The 24,567-nt window shown below is 41.5% G+C and overlaps 1 protein-coding gene across 1 annotated transcript in view; it reads right to left on the bottom strand.

The window, feature by feature from the left end:
- Window positions 1-1,904: 1,904 nt before the first annotated feature.
- RIMS4 (regulating synaptic membrane exocytosis 4) overlaps window positions 1,905-24,567 on the bottom strand; it is a 413,262-nt gene continuing 390,599 nt past the window's right edge. Inside the window, exons 6-7 of the mRNA XM_086932550.1 lie at window positions 23,411-23,550; window positions 1,905-5,944 (exon numbers count right to left, since the gene is read on the bottom strand). Of these exons, the coding sequence (XP_086788676.1) occupies window positions 5,726-5,944; window positions 23,411-23,550 (359 nt within the window). The 3' untranslated portion in view covers window positions 1,905-5,725. The remainder of the gene's footprint in view (window positions 5,945-23,410; window positions 23,551-24,567) is intronic.

The raw sequence follows: 24,567 nt of genomic DNA, 5'->3' as shown, positions 1-24,567 counted from the left end.
GCTGGACTATGAGTATATTAGATACAAAAATGTTCACCTTTTTACTTGTCTATAGTCACACTTCAAGCACAGAGCCCTCAAAAAATGTACCTGAAACAGCCATTTCAGTTGGTCCCTAGTCTCATTAACATACCTCACCTGAGGAGGCAGCCTTTGATCAAGAAGTGTAATCCCAGGATCAGGACACTCTTGGTGAAACACAAGTTCTTTAATTTAAAATGTGTTTAATAAAACAAAAGTGTTAAATAATTTGCATATGAATCAATTTCTCTCTCATTTAGATATTGTCTTACAAAACTTCCTTTTTGGCACATTGAGCTGTATTAGCTTTCTACATTGCTTCACATAATATAATAATATGGCACAATTGGACTGAGACCTAGAAATATTTCATAATCTAATCCATATCTATGCTCTATTACCTGAAATGTAGGAAAAACCTGAAGTTTAAAAGAGATTTGGAACCCTCAAAGGATGTCGTATTATTTTGTACACCTTTTCAATGTCACTATTTTAATATTTAATTATTATTTGCTAGAATATAAAATTCAGAATTCATAGATCTGTATCCGTTCTACATGTAGGGTAAAATATTGCATACTGAGCATTGATCACTCAGAATAATATGTTTAAATAATCTTGATGGTTCTCCATCATTGGAATACAATGCTAGAATATATGGAACCTACTTAATACAAGCTCATTATTAGGGAGTTCAATATGTGGTAATGAACTGCTCATGTGTTCTGTGCTGTAAAGTTTTTCTATGTTTGCTTCCTCTGATTCACAGGAATTTTTAACAAGGCATTGGACAAATATTTGTTTAGTATTGTTAGATGAAGTGCTAAGTTTTTGCTATTGTTAGGGAAACAGATTACATTTGTTGCCTTTTATGGACTTATATAAAGTCATTACCCACATGTAAGCATGAGCGAATTTTGCGGATCTCGCGTTCGCGAATTTTGCGGATTTGCGGATTCGCAATCCGCAAAATCCGCGAATTCCCGCGAATTTGCGGATTTTTTTTTTTTTTGTGTTCGCCCGTGTTTCTGCCAGTTCGCGAGGGTTTTTACAATTTCGCAATTTGCGAACTTACCTGTCGGGTCGCAAGTTTTGCGAACTTGTTGTTTCTACGTGTCCAACCTGTTTGGGACACTCTTCTTCATCACTGCCACTCTCTGTCACCACTGCCACTCTCTGACTACTCATGCCACCCTCTGGCCCACCCATGCCACCCTCTGTTTCATCACCACACCCTCTGGTTGTCCAGTGTACATTATTTTCGGCAAAGCAAAGCACACCTTCCCTGCCTCAAGTGACCTGAATTAATTTGGGGCTGATTAATGTGTCACAGAATATTTTTTTAGCTGGCACCTGCTTCCTTAGTGCGCCCTGATTAGTGATCTTTTGCACTTGCTAAGTGCTTTCATTGTTGCAAAATTAGTTACAACACCTGCCCTGCCCCAACTGACAATAATGAATTAGGGGCTGATTAATGGATTTTAACTTCCAGCCTGGCTCCTGCTTGTCTCCCTTAGCTGTAATTCATGACCTTTGTGGCATATGTGTAACTATTCTGAGGTTCAGAGCAGGGTCACATAATAGTTTCAACTGGCAACTGAACTCTGGAGGGGCCCCTCAGGAAGCACTACAGGAAATGGCTACTAATGATGTGCCTGAACTTTTGAACCTGGTAAGTAGTTACTTTCAGTTTTGCTTAGATCGTATTTCTGCAATTTCGCACTTATTCGCGGGGCGCGAACTCACGCGAACAGTGCGAGCAGTGCGAGCAAAATCCGCTGCTCGCGGATTTCGCAGGAAATTCGCAAATCTCGCGGATTGCGGATTTCCCGAAAATCCGCAAAATCCGCGAGCGGAACGGATTTTCCGCCCATGCCTACCCACATGGCCCCTGCACAAGCAGCTGAGTAAAAAGAGATACAATGGAAGAAATTAAAATAAGGGTGACGGGGGTCTTTCAATAAAACATACAAGTGACTAGCAACCAGGCACACTGAGTGTAAACCAAAGCTTGCCACATGCCACACAAAGAAAGAAGTTTATTTCCAACTAAACTAAGAAATATTTTGCTGGAAGATATGAGTTCCTCAAATTCACATTTGCATTAAAGAAAAGGCCCAAGTATTATATATTTGAGAAACTCTCAAATGTAATAATAATTTAAAACTAGCTTTTCACTGTCCTAAAGAAAACTGCAAATAGGGCAGAAGTTGAAACATGTGAATTATAAGCTTGTTCAGTTCAAGCTAAATTGATTGAAATAAAATTATAGGTTGGTGTCACTAACCTAATATGTCACTTTGAGGCCAAAACATTAGTGGTAAATACCAAATACCCTAACGTACTCCACACCTGCTACGGTTTTGAATATAAATATGCAAATGTAGAGTAAATGGGACCTAAATAGAGATTTAACAAGTCCTTCAGTTGCAGCTTTCACAACTGACAGTATGCTTTTTACAGGGACATGTGACAGGGAATGGTGACAATACCAGCACATTACATTTGTATTTCTGAACTTAAAATCAGATAGTAAATCTAATTAGTCTCTCCTACCCTCCTTATGGACCATTGACTGTAGCCTGAGCCCTCATGTTAGGTGAGGGACCATCATTAGCATGATTGGCTTGCTTGGAAGTCAGTAATGCTGCATAAGTGTAACATATATGCTTTTCTAAATGGAACACAACATGTTTTCAAACCAGCATGCCTTAGGCTTTCCTACATTTATATTTATATGTACTTAAATTCATACTGAGATCAAATATATTTGCTAGACACCAAAAAGTACATCTCACATGCAAACAAGCAAAGTTACCCTTTAGAGTCACGAATGCCTCTATTTGTCTTGATGGTTATGTAGTGTAGCATTAGACAATGCTTCACTAGTCTGGCTACAAGTTGGTCAAATGAGAGGAGGCATTCCATTTGTGGCTATGTGGGTAGGCTTCCTCATGGAAATGAGCTACAACAAACTATTCTACAGTGCTACTTTGGAGGATCTGCTTCTACTTAAAGCAAAGTCATTTAAGAGGTCTCTTTGTTCTATATTATACAACAGCATTAAATTCAAAGTGGATTCATAGCTTTGAACATTGTCTTGGATGTTTTGGGGTCAGAAGCACAAAAAATTGTAATGGCTGCTAATCCCAATCCTCATTGCTTGAAGTTAAATAATTAATTGTGTTAAGGTATGAGATTTAAATCTTCTTTCAGACTGATCCCCTTTTTAAAAACTGTTCTACTGTGCGTTTTGTGACGAGGATACTGACACAGAGTATATTTTGTGGAAGGCTAAATATGCAGTTGCTACATTGGAATTCACGCACCCAGCACCTAAATGCTCTAAACGATTGCAACATGCAATGGGTGCAGCGAGTTAACATAACATCAATATAAATACCAAAGCATGTATTTAATAATTATATATGATTAACTAATATATTATTGGACACGTTTTAATCAGTCTGCAAATAAGTTTTTTAAAGACAGCATACACTGGTTATTGATGAACATCTAATGTTTAGAACGATTATTCTGAACATTTATTAGAAATAAATTATTATTAAACTGTATTTAAATATATTTTACTTTTCAATAGCATAATCCAAATATATAAACTTTCTATAAATGGCAATTAAAGAGGTCCTGAGACAATAATTGTCATAACATGGCATTACCTTCAAGCTCCCAAGCATGGAACACATTTTTTCTATTAAAATTAGATGTCAAACCACATTACCAGAAACTAGAGTAGGATGCATGATGTGGTTGATGATATCGTCAATGGCACATCTAAACCTTACACAATTTTTCAATTTTTAGACTGCTGAAAAATTCTGTTCGATACCACACTAATTTGCACTGCTGAACAAAGGCTACCCTACTGATCTATGTCACCAACTATTCCCATATCAAGATAACATTGACATTTTCTAACACAAATATACAGTACTCTGCCCCTCAGTGGTTCACCAAGTCCCTCTAAGAATTTGGAAGGGAGGTAAGCGCATTTAAAATATTAATTATGTATTGTCTCATGCCTTCATGCCATAATTTGCCTTATAAATTCTTTTTAAAGTTCTAGGTAGGTTTATTACATTCATTTTAGCAACTTTTCGAGTAGTAAAAATGTGTTTTCAGAAGAATTTTCAACATGCACATACACTAGAAAGTGGCCATCTCTTGTATCTGTACTTGCTGGCAATAGAGACATATCCGCTTCTTCGGTCTTTGGTATGGTACAATGTGGATAGTATTGCCCCATACAGTACAGCTGTGCCAAGTTGGCATAGGTCTACATGTATTGTAGTCACCTGCAGCCAAGGTAATTCTGTACACAGAGCCAGAATATATGAGGCCAACCCATGCATATGAATAGGGCAAATCTCCTTAAATAAAAAAAGTGAATTATCATCATTTAAGAGCACAAATCAAAAATGAAGCTTCACTCTGAGCAAATCACCACATAAAATACTAAGATCTGGACTCGTTTTTTTTAAAACAGAGCTGCTTTCAAAACTTAAATATGTTTCAATTTTATTTTTGATGAAAACTGCAGTGGATACCTTGAAATGATCCTTTCAAAATAGTGCAATTTGTGTGATAGCTCTAAGTCAATGCTGTTCTAAATTCATTAGCATGTTAGCAGCATTTATAGTATCTTCTGATCACACGAGGCGCTGTAGTAAAGGCAAAAAGGCAATGCTATTGACATTGGCTTAAATTTGCCTAGAACTACTGCATTCTATATGTACCACAAAAAGCACTGCCCCACTTTTAAGGCATGCACTGCAGGGCCTGGGGTATACATAAACCTTGGGCAACTCTACTAGATTATCTTTGCTCTGTATTAGCCAACTACTTGTAAAGTCTATCAATTTCCAGATGAGTCGATCCAATAAGATGACTTCTCAAAAGGTATATATTTAAACTTGAAAGTCTTAACATCATTATGTCAAAATAACATGCGGATGGATGTGAGTGAGCTATAAACTCTACTATGGGACTCTTTGTCTACATATTAGTTCATGGCTTCAGTGCATTTCCGATCATTTTACAGTCAATAAAGACTTCCTAGTTATCATTAGCTACTCTAATTCAAATATATTTGCGTTCACACGAAGGATGCTTCAAAATAGCATTGACCCAAGTATTAAAGACACTTCCTGGTAATTTGGCACAGTTTCAACACAGTATCTAACTCAATTTTCAACTAATAAAACATTCTTCAAATATTTTTTGCAGTCTTTCTTAGATGATATTGAACGAAATATGTAGGTACTGTGGGTTTTTTATACCATTTTTGCTCTCACCTCATTGGTGTAGTAGATAATTCAGGCAACAATGCCAGGCGCTTCTATAGAAATTCCTAGTAGAAAGTTTAGAAAATACTTCCCTTTACAGAAAAGATGCTGAAACTTTCTGAGATGATCAAGGATTCATGTCTACATATGACACCAAGTGATGCAAACTTAGAGGTATATATGTATGAATTCACATATAGTACGTTGTGCCCCAGGGCACTCTCATACTTGGACTGAGGGAAACATCATCACCCTCCTTTGCCTGTCAAAGGTCAACCTTAATCTCATTTTCCAGTCACAGAGGAATTGATCAAACATGCAATTGTACTCTCGCGGTCAGAGATCTGGCCATTGTAACCTTGACAGAGTGCTTAAAAAAGAAGTCCATTCTTTGCTCATTAGGATCTGTCACAGCATGGTCCAACAGCGCTTTCTAAAGAAAGCTGAGAAGCCTCTCGCATGAGTGGTCCTGTGGATGGCTCAACCATTGAAGATGCTGGGAATAACTTGTACCAGCCTACCACTACATTTGATAAGTCCAATTCTTCTAACAGGATCCTGGCAACTCCCATGAAATGTTTACGCTCCATTCGTCCATAGTTACCCCACACCATTACCTGAAACATAAGAGAACATTATACTGATTAAGAGTGTTTTCCAGGTACACATTTTTACAATGTAGATACATATTTAGGATCCAATTAGAGCCAGCAAGAAATTTGAATGACGTTATATCTATGGACAAAACCCCTCCCTAGCTACTGAAACCATGACAATTTGTGTGTCAACATCTTCGCAAACATTAGTAAGCCAAATATCTGTCTATCGTGCTGGTCGCCCTCAACCAGAAGGCAGAATACCCTGCAAAGCAAATACTAGTCACTGTGGCTACAGAGTTAATTTTTTTTCAAATCTTTTTTTATTAAACAATCTCGAAATCAAGGTACATTGTCACAATGATTAATAGGTAGGATAGGATGTATGACGTTACAACGCATACTTTTACCACGCATGCCTTTACAACGCGGTATTTACAACGAAAACCTTTACAACGCATAGTGCTTTGGGGTGCTGGATAGTGAATAGTTTAATTTACTATTCCAACTCCAGTCCCCGTGGACACTAGGGAAGGTGTTGGATAGTAAATTAAACTTATTCCCTATCCTAGAGCGCCCCCCAGGGCAATGCGTTGTAATGGTTGTCGTTGTAAATACTGCGTTGTAAAGGCACTGCGTTGTAAAAGTTGCGTCGTAAAGGATGTTTCCCGGTAGCATACAGCAGGTTACAAGAGAAGGAGTACAATAGCGCATATCAGTGGAAATCACGGGGAGGGTGGATCGTCGTTGTCCAAATCGCGGGGGGAGTGCAAATGTCCCCACGATATGTATTCCAAGGGGCCCATATCTTAGACCACTTCCGGGGGCAACCCCGGGCCACATAAACTGTCTTTTCCCGTAGCATACTCCAATCAAGGTCTATTTCCCAATCAGTAACTGTGGGTGCGCGGGTGGCCCCCCAGAGCTGCACTATATTTCTTTTGGCGATCATGCAAGCGAGAGTGACCCAATGTGATGCGTGTGGGGTGAGGTCAGTTGATTCTCAGATATTAAGGAGGCATCTCAGTGCTGTTGGCTTGATGTGCTACAGAGTTCATTTGGTGGCAATTTCAGAGGTGCTTAGAAATAAGACTTAAATGAGCCACTTGCTGTAAAGACAACTTTAATTGAGATATAGCAGGACTGCCCCCACTTACCTACTGGTATTCATCATTGCACTGAGTCCTACCCCTCCTCAACCCAATCCTTCACAATGAGGGTTATCAGCAACCAGAGGCATACAAGTGTTGCCACCATAAATAAAAATGTATTTTTAACTTCAATCCTCACAGTAATTATAAGATTTGTACCTCTTTCCCCATTCCTCAAGTACCTCTTGTGTCTCAAAGATGAAATCACAGACAACACTACTAAAAGTGTCCATGGAAAGCAGGACTACGTCATGGATAACAAGGCACAATGTAATAACAACCACTGGTAAGCTATCACAATATTACCACTTTGTCCCACCTCTTTGTCAAAGATGTTTGCAATAAAACCATACGGAGGATAAACACATCGGTTCAGTCATAAAAACACCTCTATACTTAATGCGAAATACATGTAATATTAAAGTTATGTGTCAAACTTGTCACTTTTAATATAACCTCTAATATGTAATAAATGTGGCATGCAGCACCAAGGTTACTGGGCCCTTATTTATGAGGCCTTGCGTCAGTTTTGCGCCGCCGGTGCGTCACTTTTTTTTGCGCACCAGCGGCGTAAAAAATGCGCCTTGTTGTGCCATATTTAAAAAGTGACGCATCTGGGTAGATGCGTCACTTTTTAAACCCCTGCGCTACATTATACCTGCGTCAGGGATAATGTATGTAGAGTGGGCGTTCCCCCGCAAAAAGCCTCGTAATAGTGACGCAGTGAAATCTATGAGATTTCACTGCGTCACTTTTAGGATGCTGTTGCGTCAAAATCTTGCGCCTGCCTCACAGCAGGCGTAAGACTGACGTAAGCCCTTTCACATGGGGCTTTCCCCATGTGAAAGGATGCATTGCTGGAGTTGCGTCACTTTTGTGACACACTCCAGCAATGCATCACTTTTGCGCTTACAGATGCGTCAGAAATACTGACGTATCTGTAAGTCCTTGCGACATGATGCATCATACATTAAATATGACACATCATTGGTGTCGCAAGGAGTGCGCAGTGAAAAGTGACGCATCGCTGTTTTCACGCAGCGATGCGTCACTTTTCATAAATGAGGCCCCTGGACTGTAAATATTCCATATAAGAGCTGTAGTGCCTCAGAGGTATAACTCTTTTCAGCAGTGTTAGTCATAATCCTTCATGGTCATGCGCTGCAGAGATAGCATGCATAATCTACCTGCTTAGGGTGGAGATGGAAGGTTCTAAGGGGCATATAATCAACAACTAGCGATATTTATCGCTAAATAAGCTTAGCAACATTTTTTCTATTGCCGTGCAACCTACAAACTTCAATTGGATTACTATGGGATGCTCTTAAGGAAGTAGTTAGAGGCTTTCTTATAGCAGTGGCCACAAAACTCAATAAGGATAGGCAGACCAAACTCTCAATGCTAGAAGACCAGTTTAAGACTTCCCATCGACAAATATGCTCACACAAGAAACGGCAACATCTCTCACTGGCCAGGAAACAACTCAAAGAATTAGATATGGATGCGGCGGAACATGCACTGTTTTGTACCAGACAGAAATACTACGCAGGAGACAACAAAGCTGGGAGACTTCTTGTCATTGTTTCCTCACACAGGCCCAACACCGCCAGATCTCCGAGATCCGAGATACACTGTATACCAGTGTGAAGATTAAAGCTGAATTTTAATGTTTTTATGCAAATATGTGCACTGCCACCACGGATGCCTCAGAATTCATTGAACAGGCTCACCTGGCCACCCTGCTTGAAAGCGATACACACCTTCTAGATAATGACATTACCGTGGATGAGGTCTTGGGGGCTATAGAGAAACTTCAGCTAGATAAAGCACCTGGCCAAGGCATATTTATAGCCGCCTTTTCCATAACATTTGCAGCACAGTTGGCCCTGGTATTGATCAGGCTATACAACTCTTTCAGCACACAAGGAACCCTCACAGATACCATGAATCACAGATACCATGAAGTCAGCCATCATCACAGTCATACCCAAACCCGGGATGGACCCTACCCTCTGTACATCATACAACCCAATCTCTCTGAATAATGTTGATGCAAACTTTTTTACCAGTGTTCTTGCAGCTCAGCTGGGGCCATACATGCACAGATTGATAGATCCACATGAGACAGGGTTTATCCTGGGCGTATTTGTAGTGCCTTTTTTATCTTATTGATAAATACACCCGCTCCAGCATGCCAGCGCTTTTGATCGCAATCGACCCTGAGGAAGTGTTCAACCGGGTACACTGGCCAATCCTTCAACTTGTATTAGAGCGAATGGGCCTGGGTTCATGATTACACAACTGGGTATGGTGTTGTTACGCTGGCCCCACTTCTTCAGTCCAGGTCAATGGACTACTATCCCATCCTTTTTACATTTCCTGCGGAATGCGCCAAGGGTGTCCACTCTCACCACTCCTATTCACTTTGTACATGGACCCTTTAGATGAGCAGGTTATGCAACATCCCCTCATAGAGGGTATCAAAATGGGAGTCCAGGCCCATAAAACAGCACTTTACTCGGACAACAAGTTATTGGCCGTCACTCAACCTCGTAGGTCAATGTCCCCATTGCTGGCAGAGCTTGAGCTATTTGGCAATTTGTCTGGGTTTAAGATATATGCATGTAAATCCCAAGCCCTCTACCTCACCATCCCAAGTCCCAACTAAAGATTCTCTTCCCATTTCCCTGGGCGAGCTAAGGGGTCCAAGAACTGGGCAGCTATTTATACCCCACCTTAGATAAGATTACTGAGTGCAATTACATTACCTTACTGCACAACGCCCGCTCCACCGTTGAGGTCAGGCATGGTGGCCCTATATCGAGGTTCAGAAGGATAGCACCCATCAAAATATCACTTCTCCACAAGATTATGTATCTTATGAAAATGTTCCCCCTCCAACCACCCCTTCATATATATTGCAGAAACTCCAGAAGTGTATGGAAACACACATTTGGAATGTTAAGTGTCCTCGCATTGCTAGGCAGCAATCCTACTTGCTGATGACATCAGGTGGGCTGGCTATCCCACCCCCTAGGCTCCTTAAAAAACACCACCCACCAGAGTTCTATGTACCCACAGTGGTAAGGGCTACAATAGGGGCATGGGATAAAATCTACACTTCTAACGCTTCCCCACTCTTATCTCCCCGCCTACACCGATTATAGGGAATCCAGCATTCCCCCGGGCTCTACACAATTCCTCTCTCCTCCATTGGCAGGGAGTTAATTGCAAACAAGTGGAAGATGTGTTCAATGCGCAGGGATTACTGGATTTCCCACAGCCTAAAACATGTTATGGCCTGCGGGACACGGAACACTGCCACTATCCTGCTGTAAACACTGGATCACACATCCTCTAGTGTGCCTACATGCGAGTAGATGCCTCACACCTTTTGAGAAGTGACTCCTCACATGGAATGATGACAAATGCATCCTCTCAGACATGTATGTCTCCCTCAATACACTCCCTACAGCTTCCACCTCCCCGGCTCGTACTCCGTGGCAATTTTCAGGTGAGAATTGGTCAGACATTTTGCAGCGAGCCCGCACTTCGGCTTGCAGTGTCTTGGGGAAGGAGACCCTCCTTAAACTGGTCCATTCTTTCTACTTCATGCCCCCATGCACAGCAAAGTGAAAACGCTCCAGCGACGATCATTGTTGGCACAAATGCAATCAAGGAGGCACACTGACCCACCTATTATAGCATTGCCCCAAATGACACAGCTATTGGACAGATGTCCTAGCAGACATAGACCAAATGGTTGAAAGGGAACTGCCCTGTTTCCTCAGTTATAATTTTTCTATGGCTCCCCAACGCCTTGACCTAGTCCCTGCTGACCCTGAAAGGGAGAGCTATTATCTTTGCATTATGCTCAGCTGAGCAAATTTGTCTATCAAAATAGGGCACAGAGATGATAACTACGCACACTGCCTGGCTGCACAAACTCTGGGACCTATTGGGCATGGAGAAACTGACAGCCTTTCTTGATCATACCTTGAAGGCTCTGCTGATTGAAACCTGCCTTGAATCCTCAGAGGCCTGCCCTACTGTTTGAGTCCTGTTTCAATCCTTGAACCCAGGATTATGAGAGTGAATCCAAGAGCTAGTTGGCTGGCCTCCTGATCAGAGCCTCAGGGACAGAAAAGGCTCCATTCATCTGAATTGGACCCATCCTGAGTGAGTCCTATCATCCCCAAGTCACCCCCTTCCAGTCCGGGATCCATGCTGGTGGTGTTAAAAGTGCCCAAATAGCCAAAACTGAAAACGTGGGACTGAAAAAGTTTAGGCTAAAAACTGACTTGAGAACTGAGGAGGGGACCGGGACCAACCTGCTTGTCTATCCGCCCAATGTACATCATCGGTTGGCCTGATTTCACAGCAGCTCACACTACATTCCTATCTGCAGCAGCAAATACTGTTCAGCGGTCCTACACTAAAGGGATATCCTGCTTTGTGGAACTCTCGCTGGCTCCAGCCTCGAGATTCGTCCCGCAGGAGATTTCCAACTTTCAAAGTAGAGACTAAGTCCAAACTTAGACATCTTCACCGCAACTTCGTCCAACGGCTCTCTCATGACAACGCCTCCTCCTCAGACACCCCCTGGAGCCTTGCCTCATTGAACTTCAAACCACTCAGACACTTTCCTTAAAAAAAATTCTCCAGACCTTTTAAGTCTAAAGGTAAGCATCAACTGGGCCCAAACCATTTTTTTATCCGATTCGTGCTCGATAGTAGTCAGCCATATTTTTCAACTTTGACCCTGACTACCATCTGTGCCAGTTCTACAGATTGGATTGGTGTAAAATAATTTATTAAAATGTACTAAATTTTTCTAAATTGGCATGGGATATTTCTTGTGTTATGTTTTCACTGTTTAAACCTTTCCCTCATGATGTTACCTTAAACAGGGATCGTGGAATTAAGAGGGGTTGCGGTGTTGCAATTGTGCTAAAAAGATGTCTATGATTGCCTTATTAAAACGGACTTGATTGCTGACTGTAAAATTATGTAATTTGTCTCTTCCTTGCCTTTTCCTCCACCAATACCTTTTTCAGATATTTTAATTTACAGGCCAAAGGGTCCTGGTGGTAAATTCCTCCAATACCTCCCAGAAGTTGTAGCTAATGTGGCCAGCACCAGAGCAAACTTTTCTATATAAGGACATTTTGCTTTACACCTGGACGAGCCATTGAACTTTCAAGTCTCCATCCTGCTTCAAGATTTGTTAGCCATTCAGCTTACACATAGGGTGGTGGGACCTACACGTGATAGAGGGCACCTACTTGACCCTGTATTTTCCAACAATACACTGTTAAATGTTTTAGACCCCATTCCTGTAATCTGGTCAGATCATTTTTTGATTCCAGAAATACTGTAAACTGGAATGACGCCTTGTCACCACAGTTTTATTAGTGCTACAGCCGATATGTGGTCTAAGCTGCTGCTATAGCATAGGAAACAATCTCTTAAGGATCTTAGATCTACTCTAGACTCCAACCTCTACTTATGAAAAATTCGCTTGCTGAATTGAATCCTCTTTGAATCAGGTTATCCCCCAAACAATCCTTACAAAACGAGCCAAAGATAAACAATCACCTTGCTATACTCCCAAGCTGCGTGAATTAAAGCAAAATTGCAAGCGAGCAGAGAGAATCTGGAGAAAAGCTTATGGGGAGTCAAGTAAACTGATATTTATATATATAGAGGCTATTATAATCTATAAAACAGAAATTATCAAAGCAAAAGCACTTTATTTTGAAGATAAAATTAATCAGTAAGCCAACACTCTGCCTGAAATCTTCCCTATCGCAAAAGCCTTACTGAATCCACCTTGCTCGGGCACTATTTTAGTAACGCAACCCTCATGGTACAGTGACTTAGCCAGCTTTTTCCATAAGAAAATTCAAGATATCTATGATTCTTTCCGATGTTCCACTTTTTTCACCCACGTTAATCTGCGAAGATGACTAGTCATTTGTTACTGACATTAGATTTGGGGAATTTCCCACCATGAATTCAAACAAGGTGTTAGAGATTGTTGACAAATTCAAGTCAGGCTCCCCCTCTGATCCTGCTCCCCCTCACATTTTAGTAAAAGTCACAGATTTGCTACTACCTTCTGTGTGTGATGTGATAAATATTTCCTTTACAACTGGGTGTGTTCCTTTGGCCTGGAAACATGCTATGGTTAGATCATTATTGAAAAAGCCGAACCTGGCCCCTTGATATTAGACAACTAATATCCCATCTCTCTCCTCCAATGGAGTAGCAAAATAGCTGAAAAATATGTCAACCAGATTGTCTCTGAACATCTAGAAAGTCATTAATTACTTCACTCTACCCAGATGGGAGTTAGACTCCAGCCATGGCACAGAGATGCCTTCATGGCAGTGTTTGAGAAATGTAAGAGATTACGTGATCAAGGTGGATCAGCTGCCATTATTCTGCTCGATTTGAGTGTGGCATTCATTACGGTAAACCACAACATCCTTGTGGAAAGACCAAGAAACATGGGTTTCTCTGGGAGTGCTCTTGCATGGCTTGAATCTTTTCTTGAAGACAGGTTGTTCCAGGTCTTTGAAAACAATTGTCTATCCAACAGCCTGCCACTTAAATGGGGAGTCCCAAAGGGCTCTACTCGGAGCCCAATAATATTTGACGTATACATAAGGCCACTGGCACATATCGTTCTACATTTTGGTATCTCGATAGTTACTTACACCGATAATACATAATGGATCCTTTCTCTGAATCAAACCCATGACTGTTCTCCACTTTCTTTTGATCTCTGTCTCAGTAGGGTGGCAAAATGGATGGAACAATCTTTTCTCATACTTAATGGATACAAGACTATGCTTATGCTCTTGGGCAACAACCTAAATCCCACTTTGGGACTGGACTGGCAAAGACGCTTAGGTCCTTCTCCATTACTTAAAACACCATCAAAAACCTTGGTATTTGATTAAGTTCTTTAAATTTGATCTTCAAGCAGTGCAGCGTACAGCCACATGTCATGGTCTTCTGAGAATGCTTCGGAAAATACTCCCTCTCCTCCCCTTCACTGCTAGGAGACTACTGGTACAGGCCTTCTATCAAGACTGGACTATGACAACTCTCTTTATTTGGGAGCACTGAAGGCGACAATAAGAAAACTTCAGGTTGGCAAAAATTACATAGAAAGAGACAATATTTGTTATGAATATAAACAAAAATAACCCCTTTCATGCTCCTGTTGGCCTCTGGCACACTCTTTAGAACGCCCGCACCACGGCGGAAAAACCGCAGCGGTTAAGGCGATAATATTGAAAACTGGAAAAAGAATCAGGTTATTAAAAGGTACCCATAATCAATCAAACAATATATATTGCAAAAACATCTGATAGCAATTATGTAAAATAACAATAGGACAATGGACAAACGGTGCTCATACAGTTACACAACAAATATTATAAAAGACACAATTAACAGTGTAAACAAAGAAACAATGGCAGAGGCAAATGAATTAACATAGAGACGGGTCCAAAGGATCGCAAGAACAGCAGTATTAGTTGCGTCATGTACAGCCAGGGCCACTGCAATTATGCGACAGAGAAGGACCACATTATTTTGCAGCATGGTCTAAATTATGTGGCAAGTAAAGGAAAATTATGCTTTGTAAAGTGGTAACTTTTTTGATAATATGACTTAATCATTTTTTTATTTTTACACGTTAATACTGTCAGGACAAACGTTTCACCCCATTAGTACCAATTTAACACGGATCCGTCTGGTGATAATTCCCCATTTTATGGGGTTTAACTTGTAATGGCACAGGTGGGTAATCCCTCACGGGACCTTTGTTTACGGGTGCAATGTTTCCAACCCACCTGTACAGTACAACTCATGATTGCACTTGGTACACTGCTCCCTGCAGAGACAACCACATGTTATTGACATTGTAAAACCTTGCATTTGTCCTCAGCGTACATCGACCTTGTAAAGTCTCGTACTAATCCTATGCTTGATAAATCTTTGAATCCTTGCACTTGGCACTTGCTCACTTTTGTCATAAAGTGACAACCTGACTCTTCTCTCTGTCGTTTAATAATCAGAAAAGTTACATTTCACAAATGTTGCATAATGTTAGAAGAGAGAGAATTCAAGGAGTTAGCAAGGATTCATTAATACAACTTAGACCCATTTGACCCAGAAATAAGTGTATGCTAGATAAACAGAAAAGGAAATTACGTCCAAACTTCCCCCCAAAAACAACTCTTGCTTACATAAATTATTGTGTACTTTTTTCTAATTCATAAACAAATAATGTGGTCCAAAATAAATTGTGTTGAAAGAAATGTATGTGAAATATGTCACACAAGTCTCAGGCTGGTGGCAATCTTACAATTAGTATTCCAGCGAATTAATAGTACTCTCTTTACTGACTGAAGCTTTATTAAAACAGGTGTGTTGGATTTTTATTTTTGAATCAATGCATAATTCTATGTATTAATCAAGCACCTTAATGATTACGTCTCTACAAAAGTTATATTCAAGCACAATAAAAAAAACTGTGTGAACATCAAAAAAACCTCATGGCAGATCTGAGTAAAGGAAGTTGTAGATCAAATAGACGATTCCTGACAGCACTCATCAGATAAAGGTACATTGTCGATAAAGGTACATTGTCTTGCACAGCCCCTCAAAATAGTCTTCATCAATTCAATTCAATCTTTATTCGGTTAAAAAACCTTGTAAGATACAATACATATAACTAATAAATACAAGCGAATACAAAGTCACAGTAAAATTTGGGTACAAATAGCAGCACATTTTCTTGTATCAAATAATACAGAGTATGTAATTACGTTTCCCTGAAGGGTTTTTTGGTTGGAAGACAATTCATCGTAGTCAGCTTGCCTCATCTAACGAGATCACTTGATAAGTATACAGAATAAAACAATAAAATATTTTCTATATAAAACAGTACCAGGATCACTAAAAACAACACCACTTTGTCATTTGGCGACCAATATCATGTTAAGCTAGCCAGTTCATTATACTTCTGCACCTAACTTATACGTTCAATTCTAGCCAGCGATAGTGCAATACAATGGTAGATAAAATTAGATTTTAAGACCTTTCCTCTTTCTGATCAAAGCTACACATAAGAGGAAACGGCTCAGGCTGAACACTATCGGTTGAGAGGTGTCTCCCTTAAAAATTCTAAGCCCAACCCCAATGTGGCGAAGGCCTAACATTTTGCATATGGGCTTTAACCATTTTTTCCTTGCGTTAAGATATGCAGGACATATAAATAAAACATGAGACTCATCCTCTTTCAACCCCATTTCACAAAGCTCATATAGAACTGAATCAGTATTCATGTCTGCACCCTTGTTACAGTGCCATTTGATTGTCCTGTCCCTCGTTTGCAAAATGCTGTACCGGAATTTTAGATATAGACTTTTAGCCAACGGGGGGTAGATTTCATCCATAAGGGGCTCTAGTTGCATATTCATTTTTACTTCAAAAAATTTTGAAGTCATTGTCCCTATGTTGGAGTTGGCTAACACTGAGTCACTAATAAACTCCCAGTACCTTTGTTTCAGAAGCTTTTTTGAACTATTAGTGAGGGAATCTGGGTCTGACCAGAAGTTACTCAGGCCCAGTTTTCCAAACCATTTTTCGACGTACACTAACCATGGCAGATAAGTGATATTTTTTATAGCCATTATCTCTTTCAGTGCTTCTCGGTAGTCTACCAACTCCTCTGTAGACCACAGACGGACCCAGCAAAGCAACGGGCGAAGAGAAGCATAATCATCTGTGCGTCGAAAACTAAGGTCCCACAGTACAGGGGTCAATGGCGTGGAACCAGGTACACCTAGGAGCTGTCTGATGAAGGTATTCTCTCGTACTAGAAAGGTGTCCTTCAATGCATAACCCCAAAGATCTGCTCCATAGAGGGAGGATGATTGTGCTTTACATTTAAATAGTTCAATGGCCGGTGAAACAGATTTAAAATGACTATTCTTGTGCTTTTTTTAAATCGGGAACTGGTTTTGAGTCAACCTCAGTTTTGCATTTTCTAATTGAGTTTTCCATGATATTTTACTATCTAAAATAATACCAAGGTATTTAAAATTAGGGCTTCTTCAATAATTTCATCATTTATTTTAAAAACTTTGTTAAAACCTTTATGAGGGTTGATTGTCATGACCTTTGTTTTTGAGGAATTAATTTCCAATTTCCTGTCATGACAATACAAACTAAATTTATTTAAAAGGTTCTGAAGTCCTCTAGGTGTCTGAGAGATTAAAATGGTGTCGTCTGCATATAACAATGCCGGAACGGCTTCACCACACAATTTGGGAGAGTCATGCTCGCAGCCCAAAAGGGTGTCGGGAATATCGTTAACATAAAGGGAGAATAGGGTAGGTGCCATTACAGACCCTTGCCTAACCCCTTTAGCTATTTTTATTTTCTCACTTAGCTCCCCATTTGGTCCCCATCTGACTCGTGCATAATTATTCTCATGCAGTCTGATTAATAGCTGTAGAATGTTTCCGGGCACGCCCATGTTATTTAGTGACTTCCATAGGTCTGCTCTTGGAACCATATCAAAGGCTGCTTTCAAGTCGACGAAAGCCACATATATATGGGAGCTCCTTATGATAGTGTATTTCCAGACTAAACATAAAAATCTAAAAACCTGGTCCACTGTGCTTATTTTGGGTCTAAAACCAGCCTGGTACTTTGTAAAAATAGAATGATCTTCGATCCATAAGGCAAGACGACGAAGTTGGCGGGCAAAACTTTTTTGTAACACGTCAATCAAACTGATAGGACGATAGTGCGAGGGATTCGACCTATCACCTTTTTTGAATAATGTTACAATCTCGCCCCCTTCCAAGTTTCGGGGACAGGGGTTCCACTAGCAATTTCATTAGATAATAAGTTAATGTAGGGAGCCCATATGTAATTCGCGTGTTTCCAGAGGTCCCCAGGTATTTTGTCCGGGCCTGGGGCTTTTCCTGGCTTAACAGCTTTAATTGCTAGAATTGTTTCATTCAAGGTAAATTCAAGAGGGGTTTCATGCAATGCCAAGTCAAGATACATATTAGCCTAGTCTTCATTATCACCTGGGTCGGCACAAGCATATAGTAAAGAGAAATGCCTGACCCAAGTCCTTTCCTCAAGAAATCTATCCTTAGTTTCAGTGACCCCTATGGTGCCTCTAGCAATAAGGCTCCAGAAGGAAGTCTGATCTTTGCGCTTACAAGCATCTAGCAGGTCAGACCATACCCTCTCGTCCCATTCTTTTTTGGCCGAAAGTAAGCTTCTTTTGTACTGAGCTCTTTTGATTTTAACATTGTCTGATGAGTTTTCTTGGACTGCAATAATTAAATCTGATTTGGCTCTCCGGCATTCCTGATTGTACCAAGAGTTACCCATTTTTTTACACTTGTGAGCGGCATTTGATCTTTTTACCACTCTAGTCAAGATCTCGCTGAGCTGGCCAATTAAATGGTCATGGGATTCTGTCAGACAAGGGCTATGGTTAGCAGTACTATTCTCAGCCAAGAGGGACATATGTCTAACGAAGACGTGGTAGATCTGGCTAATAGTGTTTGTATTTCCTAAGACTGCTGGCCACTTTAGGGACCTACGATTGTTTGCTTCTAAGGGGTCTTGTAGTTGGTGAGTATTTTGTCTGGCACTCTTATTGGTAGGATTAGAAATCAAATTTTGGATAGATAGGATCAGAGGATAATGATCGCTCTCCATGCGGTCATCCACTTTTAAATCCACAACCATAGGCCATAAATGTGAGGAAACTATAAAATAATCTAGATGGCTAGAACAAACTCCTCTAATGAATGTTGGCTTACTGGGACAGTCTGAAGGCAAACGCCCATTACATGCACGTAGCCCACGCTCAAACGTTAAGCTCAGTAATTGTAAGGCACTCGCAGTACAGGCTACTTTGTAGGTCGTGTCAACCAGGGGTATATTGTTGACACTATCCTCGTCTTTATAGATGTCTTCAAGACCCAGTATGGGCTCAAAACTTCTATTAAAGTCGCCACCTATAATTACCGTTGCATTCTGATCTAACCCTGCCATAATATTACCTAAGTGGGTTATGACTGGCGACTCTTTGCACGCTTGATGTGGTCTGTTGTAGACATTGATCACATAAATGGTCTGTCCCTTGGGTTTTTTTAGTTCAATCATCAGAAGGTCAGGATTATTTGTATATATTTGTTTTAAGCTTACCCCCCCTGTGATTTTGACCCATATTGTTAAACCACCAGAAGGTCTACCCCCATTTGTGTTTATTGCGGGAATAAAACATTATCTGTAATCAACCTTAAAGTAGTTCTCCAACCCCCAGGTTTCCTGGAAGAGGATAAGGTCCCCACTGGCAAGATATTGTTGCCAAGCTGGATCAGATAAATGTTTTCTCAACCCTGCAATGTTCCAGCAAAATATTGTATCTATTTCTAACATTTCTTGATTTACCTTTACCTGGGGTTGTCTAGTAGTCTCGGAGACATCTGTATTCAATGTTTGAGCCACTGTATTTTGTCTAGTGGAATGGTAGTGCGGCAGTTCTAACCTATAGTCCAGTGCATTTTGATTGAACTCAGCATCGGGGTTAACCCTGGGAGCAACATCCCTTACCTCATTGGAAACTCCCCCCCCTCCTTGAGTCAATCACAGTCATTAAGACCGGCCAAAGCCCCAAACCTATTGGAAGTGCTAATTCCCCAGTTACAGGACGGAGCCACAAAACCCCATCCGTTCATAGCTGTATTCCATCTAGGCACTGGGGTGTTATGGTATGGCAAGTTCTGCTGGTCACCTAACCATCCTCCAATGTAATTGCCATTACGTGTCGCCCCATACTCATTGACATAATTACACGGCCCCCGTCTACTCACTTAGGGGTCGATTAGGATCGCGGACGGACTTGCGTCCGTCCGCGACCCCAGAGCAGGAGGGAACCTCCGCATGGCATGCGGAGTTCCCTCCTGTGCAATTAGGATGTGACCGCCACCCTGGCGGTCACATCCTCTATTTTTAACATTGCAGCGGGTGCAGCTTCAAGCTGCACCCGCGGCAATGTTAAAAATGCACGCATTGCATTTGCATGCAGAAAGAGGCAGGCACCGCGCGGTGCCTGACGCTTTCTGCATGCAAATGCAGGGGGGTACCACAGGTACCCCCCATGTGCACCCCCCACACCCCCTTCACCTAGGGCGCCCGCAACGGGCCCCCACAGTGAAGATCCGTATGCTTTTCCACGGCGGAAAACCCGCCGCGGAAAAGCACTTTTTAAAGCCCATCCTGATATGGCGGACGGTGTCTGAGAGACAACGTCACCATATCAGAGCTTTTCCGCCGCGGTTGTAAGCCGACCGCGACGGAAAAGCTGCGGACGGAAACCAGGACCCACCAGCCATCCTAATGTGGCGGTGGGTCCTTGGTCAGTCCGCTGCGGTTTTCCGCATCCTCTGGGCCGGCGGTGGCTTCCGCCGGCCCCGAGGATGCGGAAAAACCGCAATCATATTCGGCCCCTAAATTCCAATTTGGCCCAGGGGTAGTAAAACAAGGCACATTTTGGTGGTCACCTACCCATGCCCCAACCCTATTACCTGGGAAAATATTAGTGTCAGTTACCATAGGTCCCCCACTCCATCTGTTATTTCTTACCATCCAAGCTGACTTCAAGGCATTTTGTTTGGATTCTTTTTGCAACTCGTTATAAAAAAAATCCAATGTAAGGGGGATTATAGTGCCACTTCTTCGTTGCAGGGGAAGAATGTTAGACAAAATATTCGGAAGTGTGACTGGGTTTAAGAGATTTAACACAACACAGTCACCCTTCCATTTTTTAGGTTTATTCCCAATCCATGTAACCCTCCTTGCCATTTTAATTTCATCAGCTAACTGCTGTTCTCCCCACTGCGCCATCCTCATATTATTTGACAGCCAGTGTAATGCCTTACTTGTTAGTGATGATGTTGACTCTGTTTGGCCAGGTGGTAGGGTAGGTACATTTGCTAACACTAAAACCAACGGTGAACCTTCTGCTACAAATTGTGACGAATCTTTCTCGAAGCTATAGGGTGCTGGTACAAGCGGTGGGTCTATTGGGACCTCTTTTGCTAATTCATGGGTGATTGGGCCGGTTTGTTGGTTCTCCGGTGCAGTGACCTCTAGTGGAATCGCATCTGAAGCTGTCCCACCCACACTAGGTATCTTCTGGCATTCAAGCTGCTTAGTTACACTATTTGAAACAGTGCCTATCGCATCAACTAATATGTCTTGAGTACCTCCCAATTTCTTTATGACCGCAGAGAGTTTGTCAATTTTACTAATAAGTGGTTTGATAAATATCTGAATTTTTAACTCTAACAAGTCAGATATTTTAGACAATAAAACTTCATCCAATAACTCCCTAGTATTTTCCTCCTCATACTCCCGACATTTGCCTTTAGTTTTTGGCGGTGGAGTAGCTTTATTCTTCCCTGACCGTGCCCCCCCACGTTTATTTTGTGTCTTGCAACACGCTCTAACTGCCCTAGTCGCCCGCTTTGCAGGCGATACTTCTTCTACCACAATGCCAATATGTGTGTCCGGGTCAGTATCCATATGTATCTCCATGTCAGCCGCATTTAGTCCACTTATATCCATACTGACATTGACTAGGGAGTTATTTTCAGGGGCAACGCAGCTAGGATCTTGAAGTGTTGCATCGGTTATTTGTGGATTAGGAGGAGGACTCGTAGGGGGGAGGATAGGTGACTGACTCAGACCCAACGACTGTCTTCGTTCACTGTTTATCTTGTTGACCACCTGGACGAGATAGTTGTCCATGGTGTTAATTGGTGTTTCAGGTGCCACAGGAATATTTCTTTTAGACATGGTTGTGCTACAGTTAGAGTTAGTTTTGTACCCACAAATTGATAAAAAGGAGGAGAAAAATGAATAAAAGATCATCTTACTTCAGCGACAGATACAATTGGTATATTTCCCTGCGATTTCCTCTTCTTGTTTAGTGGTGGTGAAAGGGCTGTTGAGGACTTCTCAAAGCAAATCTCCTCCTCTTTCCAGGCTCCTGGGCGATTCGGTGGCAGCTCTAACTAGCTGCCTACCGACCCCCGTCTGGTAACCAGGGCTTGGGAGGTAGTCACTAGAGGTCAACAGCACATACACTGTTATCTTGTATCGCAGGTATTAATACTTGATACTCCTTAATAGATGTTATAGGGGTGGCCTAGCCTAGCCTCTTCTTGCCTCTGACGGCCTTAGAGGGCCCGCCCTTTGCCCGGGCTTAGCCCCGGGCGTCCCGCTCGCGTCCCGCGACGCTGGGGGCTTGATGTTTTAATAGTCCCTCCTGGCGCGTCTAGCGCGTCAGGGCAACGCGCCGCCGCAAAGGCTGCCGGGATATGAAGTCCAGGAGCGCCGGCGCGGCTGGTGATGCCGGTAGCTGTCGTTTGGCGTTCTGGGCGTTATTGGATCTTCAGGCTGCCCACTCCTCTTGTGCCTCGATCCTCAAGTGCTCCGGTATGGAAATTGTAGATCAAATAGACGATTCCTGACAGCACTCATCAGATAAAGGTACATTGTCGATAAAGGTACATTGTCTTGCACAGCCCCTCAAAATAGTCTTCATCAATCGATGCTCTTAGGGGATGCATCACTCTAAACTATGGTTTGCCCTAAATGCTGCACGACTCAGTCCTCTGTGCTCCTTTTCTGGGAATATTTGAATATTTTTTCCTGGGACTGAGATATGCACCTAAGCAGTCAGCATGCCAGCCCCTTTGCCTGGAATTCACTATTTTTGCTGGACTGCTTGGGCACCTCTGTCTCCCTAAGCTATTGTTTCCTTTTTTTGCATTTGTAGGAGAGAATATCAGAAGATATGTGGTACTGCTTCTTCCCGAGGGTGGCAATTTGGTGTTCACACTTGACTCCTAAAGTTAGTATATCCTCTCAGGACCTCCAAAAAAGAGATGCAGAAGTCTCAGAGAGGGCCCATAGTAAGAGAGGGCCCCTATAAGCTGATGGTGATTATTGTATATGAATTATTTCTTGGGGGGGTATCCTCTTTAAAAGAGTACTACTACCTTTGCAATTAGAGCCACTTTCCACATCAGCCAAAAAGTGCATGACACCTCCAAATAATTAAAGCTGTGGAATTATCACAGGTGGGATATGTTCAAAGGGGCATACATGTTATACCATACGACTGGCTGGGTGAGTAAGTTGCGATTAAGGGAAGCAAAAAACCCATCCAGAAGTACAATTCCAACAGAATGGCTCTTATAGGTGGGCTCACCTGCAGCACTTTCCCCTGGGGATTCTCGGTGAATGCCAGCACCTGGTTATACAAAGGGTCGAGGGACTTGCGTGCCACTTTCGTCTTCTTCTTTGCAATACAAACTCCATTTTCCAGAAGATAAACTTTTATGTAAACAGCTGAAAGACAAAATAGGTTAATTAATATATTAGTTATTAAGACTTTATATGCCAATGAGTCTTTGTAAGAAAAAAGTACTTTAAAAAAATTCTGATAATATTCTGCATCTTTTGATATCCTTAGCCCGTTGATTTCCAAATTATGTGCAATTCATCAGAAAAATATGAGTACATTAACCATGAGTTCGTAATCATAGACATCAGGGTATGTTTGGAAAAAGAATAATTCTGTTTATCGCTCATCAATTCCACTAATCGCCTTTTTCCAACTTTTTTAATTTGGCAAACAATATAGATGAACAATATATCTTAATAGTATATCGACAATATGTATTTTTGAGTAATTCCTGATCCCAATAGTTTTGAATTCTGTCAGGGATTCCACATCTCACCTTAGTTAGTAAATTATAAGTTGTCCATTAATTCATATGGAGCAGAAACAGGCGTTGCCGGCCCCATCGGAATTATAAAGTTTGCTGGAATATTGCAGCTCTGTGATGATTCAACCAGAGATTTCACCTGATTTGCGGATGTTAGCCCCTAATTCTTGTAATCCCTGTATTGCACATGTTGGAATCCAATATGGTAACCTTATGCTTTACAGAATGGTAATTTAAATAACAATACATTGAACATTGTTGTACCCACCCACATGCCTGGAAAATGTAGTAAGACTTGCAACTGTATTGTGAGGAACAGTTGAGGAAAATCTTCGGATCAAATCTAAGGCAAATTGATGTTGGTAGAACCCGGAAACTGATTTAGTCACCATGGGGTCATTTCTATGCTCAAACGAAATAATTTGGGCTAGGTGTGGCACTTGGATGCCTGCCTGGACCTGATAGAAAAAGGACATCTGCACTCTTCATGCATTAATGTGACTCACAAGTGTGACGGCTTCATAGAGACCATTATGTAAAAGTAGGGAGAGGAAAAAGAGTTTACAAGTGAAGCTTGGTTACTTGCCTGATTTCTTCATGGCACTGAAATGTATTGCTCACTTTCAATACTAGATCA

The sequence above is a fragment of the Lissotriton vulgaris genome, chromosome 7 (assembly GCF_964263255.1).
Source record: "Lissotriton vulgaris chromosome 7, aLisVul1.2, whole genome shotgun sequence".
Classification (NCBI taxonomy): Eukaryota; Metazoa; Chordata; class Amphibia; order Caudata; family Salamandridae; genus Lissotriton; species Lissotriton vulgaris.
Note: the sequence above shows the minus strand (reverse complement) of the source record. Positions and strands in the feature narration are given on the sequence as shown.